We start from the raw sequence: 13507 nt of genomic DNA, 5'->3' as shown, positions 1-13507 counted from the left end.
GCTAAAACACTTACAGTCTAGTAATATTCAATCAATTAGCTTCATTTTTCAACAAACGGGAAGTCTCTAGCACAATATTTCGATTTATGGTGAATTTTTGAAAAAAAAAAATTTTTTTACGTCCTCGCGTTACGAATTCATGCATCATTTTGTGATAATATTTTCTCTGTGTTGCTTTGATCGTTTTACAATTTGTTATATACCAAAATCATCGCAATTTAGTGTACAATACATCTAAAAAAAATTAACTCATTAGCTTTAACCGTTGTGCTTACAGCTCAACTTGTATACAATTATATGTTTTTTTTTTTTCGCTGTCATATATTCTAATATTTATATATGATAATGATATGTTTTTTCATTTCTGATGGTTGCATACTAAACTTCAGGCCGTGACAAAAAAAAGGAGCCAAAAATGAACTCTTAATCTTAAAAACTAAGCGTGCTGTGGTTCTTTGAAAAAAACTTTTTTTCCGCTTCGGCGCTAACTCACCGAACGCCGCCGGCGTACGGGAGACGTTTTTGTAAATAGAGGCTCGGCGTTTAAGGGTTAAATACGATTATTGCAGAGCATTAACTCCTCTGGTTTGTGCAGGGGATATTATGTTCTAAATCGATGGGTAGGGTTTTTTGTCCTACTGCTTTTTAAATCTGGTGGTGGTTTTTGGGAATCTTGGAGGTACTCAGTGTTGAGTATTAGAAGTGTACCTTTTTGTATGTATGTACTTATTAGTTATCCATTCTAGGCTTTGCAGGATTTTGGCATAGTAACCCTACCCCTCGTTCTGCAGAACGGGTCACCCTCCAAAGAGACCTCAGCTATCTTCATGATGAGGATCTCATACCTGAGTGACAGTCCTCCTAAGGCAGCAGTAGACTCTTCGTTGGGTGAGCCGGTAGAGCTGCGGACTATCACACGATGGACCGGAGTTCAATTCCCCCGGCCGGCTGATGAAGAGTTAGAGGAATTTATTCCTGGTGATAGAAATTCATTTCTCGCTATAATGTGGTTCGGATTCCACAATAAGCTGTAGGTTCCGTTGCTAAGTAACCAGTTGGTTCTTAGCCAAGTAAAATAAGTCTAATCCTATGGGCCAGCCCTAGGAGGGCTGTTAATCAGCTCAGTGGTCTGGTAAACCTAAGGTATACTTAACTTAACTAAGACAGCAGTACTGTAATAGCCGATGGATTGAATTCACTGGGTGAACAAACACTTGTTTTTTACAAAATATTTGGCTACCAAGTAGCCTTTAAAGGGTTGGCTGATTTCCACTTTGCCCACCTCCTTTTTCAAAAGTGGGAATCAACTGTATAATGGAGAGGTAAGGTTCATTTAAAAAATAGAAATACTTAATTTAAGATTTATTTTTTAAATACTTACCCCTCCATTATATAAATTGCCTTCCCCACCTCCCACATTCAGAGTTGACAGAGGTAGACTGACCTGCTACGAGTGTTTGTACCTATCAGTCCCCTGGTGGGGGTTGGGGGAAATAGATGGATTGAAGATGGATATTTATAGAAAACTAAGTGTTTACGTATTTTTGTTTCAATCTGTTGAACTACCGCGCGCGAGCATGGAAGTAAAAGCTATATGATGGAGAGGTAAGTATTTAAAAAATAAATCTTAAGTATCAATTTAACGATAGTCTCAGCAAGGGACTTTCAGTTACAGAGAGCAAGTGTTAAGTATGTCAGCTGATCACTGGCCTTTCAACTTTCCCTTTCAAACCCTAGGGATGCAGGACGAAATGAGATGCAGTTTCCATCACAATATGTGGACAAATATCAGAAGCCTCAGTGTGTAGTGTTTTCCATTCTGCCAAAAATTTTTCAAAAAAAAAAAGGTAAAGGAGAATGGACATGGAAGCAAACCACATACTAGTGTGAACAATGTTTGGAGAACCCACCTTTGTGTATCATACTTTGTTTTGAGGGGTGAAATATGAAAACTGTACAGTATTGCATGTGAACAAAAAAGATGCTTAGGGTCCCTACTTAAGATATCAAAAAGTATTGTATTTGGTATTTTTCCATTTTCCACAATTTTTTTTAATCCATGTGTGTAGAAACCACTTTTGTTATATGCTGATCTATAATCACAATCTTATAGAATGTTGTTCTTTGTCATTAACGAAGACACCAGAACACTGCAGACATGATTTTAATTTTTTCTTACTTTTATGACATTTTCTTCTATTTTCCTACCTTTTCAAAATTATTTTGGAGTGGCTTACTGCCAAATGAAAATTATGTTCAATCCTAAAAATAGAATGCTTGTAGATATTATAAAAAATATTTTTATTTAAAAGAGCATTTTCACTTTTTGGTGCTGAAATTGCACATAGGTGGGAATGTAAGTCAAAATAGATTCTGCAGCGAAATGGTTAAAATATAATCTCTTGATTTCAGTAGCTCATTAAGGAAGTGATAAAATCACCTTAAATTATGAAGCTAATTGCATTTAGGTATTTATCCAACGTTTTGTGTGTATTTTTATGGGTGGAATCTCAGAATTTTACCTTGAATTGGTAAATGTAATCCAGTTTACTTTTACTTAGTATGTTTTCATGATGAATGCTGCTTCTTTTGCAGAAGCGTCATTCCAAGATTGACAGTTTACGTTTGTCTTGAGCATGAGCAAGTCTATCATGCCATATATTTGGAAAATCTGACCTGCCACGACTTTACACGAAAAGTTTCTTCGTTAATGCACATAACCCCAGAAAGAATACATGATGTGTATCTTCAAGGCCCAACAGGAGTCCACATACTGGTTACGGATCAAGTAAGTTTAGATTCTTTCATGCTCTTTATTCCTAAGTTCAAGAGTTCTTCCAACTTGAAATAGTATTTTTTGTAAGCCTTTAACTGTAGTGTCGTAATATTTTGTGACCTTTACCTGAAATATCATGAAAGTTAGTAGGAATATTTATACAGAACGATTTGGGCAAAGAGGAGGGTTTAGGAGGAATGAAATCAGCATGTCAACACAGCAGAGGGAAAAAAGAAAATATTTAGGATAGCAGAGTGCCTGAATAAAGATGGAAAAGATGTAAAGGGGTTTTTTAAGTACCTTATTTTTTTTGGCATACTAGCCCCTCTGCCCTCTCCATTTCAGAAGGCAGTATTAAGAAAAATTGTGTTTAATTATAAGTTCTTAATGTTATCAAACTCGGTAGGTACAGTATGACAGAAAAAACATGGACAAAGCATGCAACTATAACCTGAGGAAAAAATCTTTGTAATGATTTACTGTAATTTACAAGAGAAAAGAGAAGCAGCTCATACTGTATAGCAGAAAACATTTTATATCATTCCCCTTCATCTCTGCCTTTGGCTATGAATTAAGTAGTGCTTAAATATGCTAACAAAATTTAAATGAAACAAAATTGTAGTTAATATATAAGATATTATTTAAAAGCTAGTACAGGCAATCCCTGGTTATCGGTGGCCTCTGTTATCGGCGATCCAGTTTTATGGCGCTTGTCCAGCGATGACGATAGCTGGATTCTCAGCACCGATCTCCGGTTATCGGCACTGATCCCCACTTAACAGCAGCGCTGATCCCTTGTTTATTAGCGCTGATATCTGGTTATTGGCACCAGTAAGCAGGGATTTCAGCACTATTATCGCTGATTTTCGGGTATTGGTGATTTTTGGTTATTGTTACGCCGTTGGGAACAGAACCCCTGCTGATAACCGGGGACTGCCTGTATATTAGAATAAGATTTGAGGAGCCAAGCAGAGCAAGGGTGCAAGTGCCGTTTTTTTTTACAAACAGAAAAATGCATTTAAAGTTTTCAAACATCAATATCTTTGAAACCAACCATTGATTTTAATCTAATCTTACCATTTTAAAGGAAATTTATTCCTGTACCATATATCCAAAAATTATGGCATTATTGTATGTTATACTTCAGCTGTAGCATAAAATGTAAGGTAAATTAAGTGTGACAGCTTGTGATTTTGCTTGATTATAATGATTTTTGCAGTTTAATATTTTTTTTTTGGCCATCTCTTAATTATTGACATTACAACACATAAGAATAAATGGTATAAAAAGTAAAAAAAACGCATGTTAACCCTTAAACACCGACTGGACGTATCGTATGTCGACTAAAATTGTCTGTCGGGTGCGGAGTGGACGTACTGTATGTCGACTACAAAAAGTTTTTTTAAATATTCGCGGAAAAATAGTTATAGGCCTAGTTTGCGAAAGATTTTAAATCACGCGCCTTGAGGGATGCTGGGAGTTCACGGATCACGCTGTTGTTTTGTTTGCAAGCGTTACCCAGCCGCGCACATGCCAATTTCTTTCTTCTCGCACTACAGAGCATCAGCGACGCATCTCAGAAATTCTTTCGTCACTTTGTCGTAATTTTTGCACCGTTTTATATTAGCCGTTACATAAAGTTTTATATATGAAAATGTGTGCAGTTTCATGTAGAATACAACAAAAAATAACTCATGGTTGTAGCTTTTATTAGTTTTGAAATATTTTCATATAAATTATGATAAGTGCCAAAATTTCAACCTTCGATCAACTTTGACGCGACTGAAATGGTTGAAAAACGCAATTGTAAGCTAAAACTGTTACATTCTAGTAATAATCAATCATTTGCCTTCATTTTGCAACAAATTGGAAGTCTCTAGCACAATATTTTGATTTATGGTGAATTTTTGAAAAAACTTTTTCCTTACATCCGTGCGGTAACTCGGCCGAAAGTCTCTGAAATTCTTTCGTCACTTTGTCGTAATGTTTGCACCGTTTTTCTAATAGCCGTTACATAAAGTTTTATATATGAAAATGTGCGCAATTTCATGTAGAATACAACAAAAAATAACTCATGGTTGTAGCTTTTATCAGTTTTGAAATATTTTCATATAATTCACGATAAATAGAAAAAATTCGACCTTCAGTCAACTTTAACTCGACCGAAATGATCAAAAACTGCAATTGTAAGCTAAAACACTTACAGTCTAGTAATATTCAATCAACTACCTTCATTTTGCAACAAACGGGAAGTCTCTAGCACAATATTTCGATTTATGGTGAATTTTTGAAAGAAACTTTTTTTTTTTTTTTTTACGTCCGCACGTTACGAATTCATGCATCATTTTGTGATAATATTTTCTCTGTGTTGCTTTGATCGTTTTACAATTTGTTATATGCCAAAATCATTGCAATTTAGTGTACAATACAAAGAAAAAAAACTCATTAGCTCTAACCGTTTTGCTCACAGCGCGATTTGTATACAATTATATATGAAATTTTTTTTCCTGCCGTCATATATTTCAATTTCTATATATGATAATGATATTTTTTTGATATTTTTTTTCATTTCTGATGGTTGCATACTAAACTTCAGGCAATGAGAAAAAAAGGAGCTAAAAATGAACTCTTAATCTTAAAAACTAAGTGTGCTGTGATTTAAAAAAAAAAAAAAACTTTTTTTTTTCCGCTTCGGCGCTAACTCCTGAAATAGCCGCTGGCATATGGCAGACACTTTTGTGAATAGAGGCTCGGCATTTAAGGGTTAATGTACATTTGCTTGCCGGAGAGAGAGAGAGAGAGAGAGAGAGAGAGAGAGAGAGAGAGAGAGAGAGAGAGAGATGCACACTGTGTTGTTGGGGTGTAGTTTGTATATTTTTGTCTGTCTGATGCATCAATGTGTGTGTGTGTGTTTTCTTCTCTATCAGAGTATGAATTTAAGCTGTTTTCACTCTAGCGTATGAGTTAGGTGACCACAGGATAATGTTCGGTTGAAGATGTTAGGAATGATTTAATAATAAAACTGTGAAGAATAGTTTTATGAAAATGAATGATGAAATGACAGTTCAGGATATGCATATGCCATATTGGGAGGATGTCTCTCATGCAGTGGGCAAATTCAAATAAGTGGCATCTCCTAGCTCCCAAGGGTGCTGTTTTTGAGGGGTTTTACATTAATAATAATACTGTAATGATGTTTTGAGTATACAGTGACCCCTCGTTTATCGCGGGAGATAGGTTCCAAGACCAGCCGCGATAATTGAAATTCCGCGAAGTACGAACAGCATATTTATTTATTTAATGAAGTAGCGACCTTGTATTTATTTCATTATTTACTATATACATATATATTTAAAGGCTTTATAAACCCTCCCCACACTCTTATAAACCTTTCCCACACTATTAGCCTTTCCCACACTGTTATAAACACTTCCTATGCACTTAAACACTGTTACTATTTTGATCTCCTATCACCTTAATTTTTTTATGCATAAAAAAATATCGATCCAGAGCATCCCATATTTGTAATGTTTACGTTTTTTTTACTGACTGAGAATCAGCTGACTGAAGCTGCTCACTACTACACCTTAAAGAATTAAAAAAATCATTTTTAGTTGCTAAAAGAAACAAATTTATCAATGAAATTATTTTTAATTTTGTACATAAAAGTTTGAGAGAGAGATTAGAGAGAGAGAGAGAGAGAGAGAGAGAGAGAGAGAGAGAGAGAGAGAGAGAGAGAGAGAGAGAGAGAGAGAGAGAGAGAGAGAGAGAGAGAGAGAGAGAGAGAGAGAGAGAGAGAGAGGAGAGAGAGAGAGAGAGAGAGAGATTTGAGAATTATTTTTAAGATTAAACATCAACAGTGATAAGAGATAAGATATTCTCTTGTGTACCAATCACGTGCCTTGTCCGAGTGCCTGTGGGTATATACGAAGCTTCCAGTCCTTACACGTCAGTCTCGCAAGCCGTTCTTCTCGCGTAACATGATGAAACATCGCTGTTTTCCACAATATGGCTGCCGATATGGCGGTACTTTTTAATTTTAATTTTTTGATGAATATTTCTGAAAAATCCGCGATGCAGTGAAGCCGGCAAAGTTGAAGCGTGATGTGGCGAGGGATCACTGTACAGTATACCAGTAGTATTACTGTATATTGGAGTTTGTCTAGGAAGTTATTTTATGGAAGTGTTAGTGTTAATGGCAGAATCTAAGGAAGAAGTGTTTGAAATGCTAAAAAGGCAAAAGAGTGGAATGGAGATGACTGAAAATCAATGCAAGCAAAAAAAAAAAAATGGAAAAACTTACATCGACTGGACAGGAAGCAAAGGAAGAAGTAAAATTAGGAGAGTGGCCATGTAGTTGTAGCAGAACATGAACATGTGGGGAGGGTGAACTCAGTCTTTTGTACTGAAAGTGTCACAAAAGTTGCTAAAGATTATAAAATCTACATAAACTTTGAGATTCTCAATCCCCTAAATGTGTTACAAGGGCAAGTAAAGAAGGAAATTGGGAGTTGAGATCACTGTGAAGCAGGAGTTGATAAAGCAGTGAATAGACATAACATGGATAAAATGAAGAGACATAGCTAAATCAATGGTAAGTAATTAGTAGAGGGCAGAGACATATGGTGGGTACGTAGACTTGAACTACTCACTGACAAGGAAATTGAATAGTTTGAAAATGTGACCTGTGAATGGTAAGAATCTTAACTGGAGTATGTTAGGAAGTGTTCACTATGAATGAGGAATTTTTAGAGAGATGTGGTTTCTAGAGGCTGGAAAAAAAAAATTTAAATACTTGGGACATGCGATTAGGATGGATGAGGAACATTTGATCAGAATAACAGCAGATATGGAATTAGTGGGATGGAAACCTGTAGGAATGACCAGGAAATGGAGAAAGGGGATAGATGAAGACCAGACCAGACATGGGAGTTAGGCAGAAAGAGCACAGGACGAAGGAGGGAGAGCTCATTTCATGCCTAACCCCTTCAAGGGGAAAGCTGACATAAATACAGTTAGGATGATGATCATGAGTTAGGTAATCTTTGACAAGCTAGGAACACCTGTAGGTTGTTCATTTCTTATCACTTGGAAAGTTTGTGTACTTCATATAATGTGATCATATCTTTTAAGCTTTCGCTAATGTATGGCCAAGGAAATCAAACTTGCATATGTCAATTTTTCTTGATAAATAAGATTGTTGTTAAAATAGGCTAATCCTTTTCCCATATTTGTTGTTTGAAAACTATTCTCAAAATATTTAAAAGATACTTCAGAGAGTTTTCCCCTTAAATGTATTTCTTACTTTGTTGAGATGTACAATACATCTGTATTGAAATAACTGAAGGACAGTATCATAGCCTTGCTGAAAATGACAAAACATTGCTTTAATGCCAAGTTCAAATTTAAGAAGACATCTTCAGTAAATATTCAAATGATAACATTAATAAGGTGATCAAGGAAGTTGGTAATTTACTATTTATGTATGGAAGCTAAAACATTGACTATATATTTCTTTAGCATGTTGTGTCTTAACAACTTGCAGTGTTTTTTACTTCATTTTTCTGCTTTCTTTTTTTTATTGTTTTGTGAAGACCCTGTCTAAAAACAGACTAGAAAAATTTGACTAAAGTGGAACTTTTTTAAAACAAGTATTTTACCATATCTGCTAGGGTAAGATAAATGGAGACTTGATATCTCCTATATGGTATTGTAGAGCTCATTACTTTCAGTTAATCAACATTGAAGCAGTGTGTAGAGAATGACAAGATTAGCTGTAGGTTTTCAGTGACAAAAACATAATTTTCACAAGACTTAATGGAATAGACTGTAATTAAGGCGGTATTTTGTCTATTGGTCATTCAGCTTTCATGGACAATCAGCATGGCTGATGACTGGAGTTCATTGACCTTTAACATACAGGTTTATGACATCATGTAGTTTCCTACTTTGAGGCAATTGTGAACATCATGTAAGCTCTCTGGGCTGTAAAAATCCCTAATGTTGTATCTCCTTGGATATGTTAGGCTCTGAATAAAATTTGGTTTCTTTTTTAAATTTTGATTTCTTTTAAAATTATGTATATAAGACTGAGCTTATGAAGGGATCTAGGCTCCCGAAATTGCTGGTGAATTTTGTATATGCTTATTCTTGTGAATTTTTCAGGTTGTGCAAAACATGAGGAATGAATCCTTGTTATCAATTGAGGTGCTACAAGATGCTGCTGGTGAAAGATTTAGACTACTACTAAGACTTCTTAGTCATAACAATAATGCACAAACATAGTGAAGAATCTCTTCCATTGGGTGATGGAGCTGGTGAGACCATGTGAATGAGACAATATCTGTAAAGACTGAACAGTACTTGTCTGCTGATGAACCTGCCATTCATGTTAGTGGACTGATTTAACTTAAAAAACAGCATTCCCATATAAACAAGTGTTATTTAACAGCTTACAGACTTCCAAAGGAACTGTGAAGTATGTATGTGCTGTTGAACTTATTGTGAAGACTACTCAGTGCCTGTCAGCATAGTTGATAATTGGATTTTATATTTGACAGTTAATGTTTATTTTCTTCACTTATTGTTTCATGTCTTGTTATTTGTTTTTACTTTCTCATCCTGTTTTTGTTTTCATATTGACTTCATTAACTTAAGTACTACCATAGTTTGGCAATATCTTTAACTCTTAAAGGTACAGTCATGTGGCATTAAGTGACAGGTGTTCCTACACAGATACTAACCTTTGTATTCTACATATGCCTCAGTGCTGGTAGGCTTTAAAATTGGCCATTAGAAAAAGATTGAATCACAGGATAATGATAGAATCACCATATTTGGGGCAATTCTGGCTTTCATACAACTAGTTTTTTTTTCCCCTTCGATAAGTTGTGCTGTGTTGAGCTGGAAGTAAACTGTTCTCACATTAATACTTAATCTTTGGGTAGAGACTGAGATACTGCCATAATTTTTAGTTGTGTGTTTCAAGTTTTCATGCAGTGGTTGTATTGGTTGCTGTATTCTTTACACTTATCCTTCCTTCCCAGCAGATGCTAGCTCATGCATTTTACGATTTTTATTATTAAATTACTGGAATTGGGTTTAGAGGATATGCCTAGGAACTAAAGAAATAAATTCATTCCACATTTAAGGAAAATATTGTATATAGACAAAGCTATAATCTAGGCTGACAAAATGAAGTGTTACTGTATTTTTACAGGCCTAGGGCAAGGACTCTGACAAATTGGAACAATCTCTCAGTTATCTGTTCTGAATGATAACTGAAGGAGGTTCTAGACCAAGGACAATTAAGTATGTACAGTTTTTGTATAAGGATGTTGAAAGATAGTGGATGATGGCCATTCAAAATATTATGATACACGAGGCATGGCCAAACTTTAACTGTTGCCTGCCTCCCAAGAGTGAAAGATAGTGACTGTCCAGCTGAAGATATACTAAAGGAAATCCAGTGGGTACTGGAAGTTGTTTAGAAACTATACTTTCTCCCACTTCCTTGCCTAATTACAAGTACAGTAGTAGGGTACTCTGTATGTTACCATCTCAGTCCAAAAGGTTCAGCATATATGGTAACACCTGCTTGAAATGAGAATTATAGAAATAGGCCCCTTGTGGGGCTCATACTAAGAAAATGACAGAAATAGACCCTTATAGGGATTGCTCAAAGAAAAGTTTTTAGTTATGAAAGCTATTTGTAGATAAGACAGCTTCCATCTCCTTGAGGATGAAACTGCAGCTTTGAAATTGATTTAAAATGTCTAACACAAGTAACAGTATAGTTTGGGACGTGGGAAACTTGTTTAATGTCATTAGGTGTTTCAGCAGATATGGTATTCAGTAATGAACTCTGTAGACTGTTGTGTTGGAGGAAGTGCTAGATGAAAAGTTACTTCTGATTTATTTTTATTATGAAATATAACTGATTAATTTGCTGTCAAGGACCACCAAGTAACATCAAAGTTGGACTTATTTTGGTTTAGCTCATAGAATTATTTATATAGGGTTTGAATGGTTTGCCTTGCCCCTATCCCAGTATTTTGGGGGATGGTAACAAAAGTGGTAATGGCTGCCTTGAGGTCAGCTTGAGCTATGTTATATGATATTCTGTTATATGATATTCCTTCTTTAGCATGCAGTTTAGATGTTTCTGAGTTTATTTTTAACAATGTCAATTTAAGTTTCTAAATCACTGTTCCTCATTGCATTTAGAAAGCTGATAGGGATGGGGAGATATAAATGATAAACAAACATTACTGGTTTTTGCAGGTCAGTCAAGATAGATTGGAAATCCATAGGTTAGGTATCATTACTCCATTCCTTTGCAAAAGAGGGTACCATTATGAACATGACCTTTGGTAGTACAACAGTATCATGGAATTTTTTGTTTGCCAGCTTTTGCAGAGGAGTACTAGATCTGTTTTTGTGGAAGTGGCATTAGCTGAAATAACATTTGATGGTGAAGCAGGATTTCCTAGAAAATTATATTGGATTATGCAATGCCATCTCTGTTGGGGAAACTGGTATTGGTGGGTGTGGTTCAGCAGTGTTTATCAGGTCACCAGTGTAGATCTTTATCCTGAATGCTACAGCAGTTTTATGGGCAGTTTTCAGTCGAGTCCTTTCAATAATTTAAAGTATATTACCCTTAAGATGGGAATGAAGGCTTATGTTCTTTGTCCTCCATGGTTGGATTTCTTGGCTGTCATGTCGTGATGGTGTATTGCTTCAGTTGAAGGAGGATTGTTCTTCAGGTTTAAGTCTTGGGCTTTTAACCAACTCTCTTTTTTTTAGAATTTATGTAATTCACAGTTAGATTGTGGAGCATCTCTAGAACCTCTCATCCCGGGAGTAACTTCATCCTAACAGGTGGTTGGAGAATACTGTTGAGCTCTGTCTGCTGGCACTAGTTATCGGAGGCAAAAAAAAAAAAAAAAGCTGCAATATCCAGAACTGCAATAATGAAATGTTGTATACAGTAATGTCCAGAGATTCTGATTGGTTGTTAGAATTGAAGTTAGATAATCCTACATCAAAAATAATTTTTTCATGAACACACGGAAGGCTGAGGAATGGTGTCAGGGACAGGCTACCACCATTTTTTGAGTTCAGAGGAGGTGCAGGGGCACAAATTTTATCTGAGGAAAATGTTCTACAGGTTGCAGTATATTTATGGCTCTAAGAAGAAAAAATGGGTCAGTTATTGCATAAGACAACTTACGACACCATGACAGTATCTTTACGGTGCAAGTTCTCTATATTCTGTATTGGCAAGGTACAGTAATTGTTTTACCACTCTTTAAGTCTCCATGCTCATTTTGGGTAAGGATGGGAGTGTCAACTTTTACAGTTGCCCTGACCAAATGATTCCATCAGATTTATAGATTTTAAGGGAAGGAAATAATTAAATTCGTCATTGGCAGCAGTCTCAGATTTGATGGTTCTGTAAACTCATACCTGAAATCATTGAGAATATAAATAGTCATGCATTTATTTCTCATGTGCATTCTTTGGAGACATTAAAAAACAGTTGTAGTTCCTACATGAACTTTCCTTTGACATTTTCCTAGAGGTCTAGGGGTACATTAAGCTTTTTTCCGTAATTGCACTTTCACCAATTCTATAATGAGTTAGAGGATGTGATTTCAAAGATGGTTATTCAGTGATAGGCCCCAATGAAGAATTTTTAGCCACATACTACCAATTAAATGGGAGAAAGTAGCTTCAGTGGGATGGCATGCTATACTCACTTTTCCTTGTGATAAATTTCCTTTGATATGCAGAGGTTTCTGTCACAGAGTGGCCATTATCACAGACAACAACCATAATTTCACAAGCTTCTGTTCCAAATCTGAATTATGTTTTGTCATTCAGTCAAGTGAGTGATCATATTCCATTGTCTCTTATCTAAGAATAGCCTGTACCTGATGTACTTCCTTGAGCAATCTTCATAGCAAAGCTAGTTTTAGTCATTCATTCAGTGCAGGAATGATTGATACTTAGCATTCATTTAATCAAGTAAGTGCAGTTTTTATTCAAATGCTTTTCTGTCTCAACAGAGCACTGAAGTTGTAATTAAAAATGTAGATCCACAGTTATGCCATTCCATTTATATATGGCTGCTCGTCAGAGACTGGCCTTAACGGCACATACCCTATTTTGGGTGAAAGAAAGGATCAGTGCAGGTCACTTTGTAGTGATACGGGAGAATCATTTCTTTAATAAGTTTGTCTTTGAAATGAAATAAAAGCAGTTCCAGCATTATTCATCTTTTGACAAAGTAAAAGCTATGAGATAAGGAATTCACACTACCTTCCCACCTCCTGAATATTAGGAAATTTGTAATGGGAGCGGTTTGTATGTCTTAGTATAAATGTAAAAATTATTATTACTATTATTATTATTATAACAACATCATATTGGCCCTTATCTTGCATTAAATTCCAACCCTTAAACCCAGTTATAGTTTCTTTGCAGTAGGAAAGGTTAATTTACTGGTTGCAGTCAACCCAGTAACATCCCCACTCTTCAGAGATAGCTAGCCCATATTCCTTTAACCACTGCTGGCAATCCTGTGACAATCACTTAATTTGAAATGGCATAGTTCACCATCTATTAGCACTCGAGGCATATGTAAAATAAGTATATAATATGAATTGCTGTATGTCAGTTTAATTCTTTCGTAAGTGAAGTGGGTTCAAAGTTAAGAATTGCAGC

General features: G+C 35.6%; 1 protein-coding gene across 10 annotated transcripts in view; it reads left to right on the top strand.

The window, feature by feature from the left end:
* gem (gemini) overlaps positions 1 to 11914 on the top strand; it is a 166853-nt gene extending 154939 nt beyond the window's left edge. For 6 of the 10 annotated variants that reach the window (XM_067091767.1, XM_067091764.1, XM_067091769.1 and 3 more), the window contains 2 exons: positions 2596 to 2788; positions 8942 to 11832. In XM_067091767.1, coding sequence (XP_066947868.1) covers positions 2596 to 2788; positions 8942 to 9061 — 313 coding nt within the window. In that variant the 3' untranslated portion in view covers positions 9062 to 11832. Of the gene's footprint in view, positions 1 to 2595; positions 2789 to 8941 lie in introns of all 10 variants that reach the window. The other 4 variants (XM_067091770.1, XM_067091765.1, XM_067091773.1 and 1 more) reach the window with 2 other exon arrangements.
* Positions 11915 to 13507: the final 1593 nt, after the last annotated feature.

The sequence above is a fragment of the Macrobrachium rosenbergii genome, chromosome 48, assembly GCF_040412425.1.
Source record: "Macrobrachium rosenbergii isolate ZJJX-2024 chromosome 48, ASM4041242v1, whole genome shotgun sequence".
Lineage (NCBI taxonomy): Eukaryota > Metazoa > Arthropoda > Malacostraca > Decapoda > Palaemonidae > Macrobrachium > Macrobrachium rosenbergii.
The sequence above is the reverse complement of the archived record's forward strand: the minus strand, read 5'-3'. Positions and strand labels throughout refer to the sequence as shown.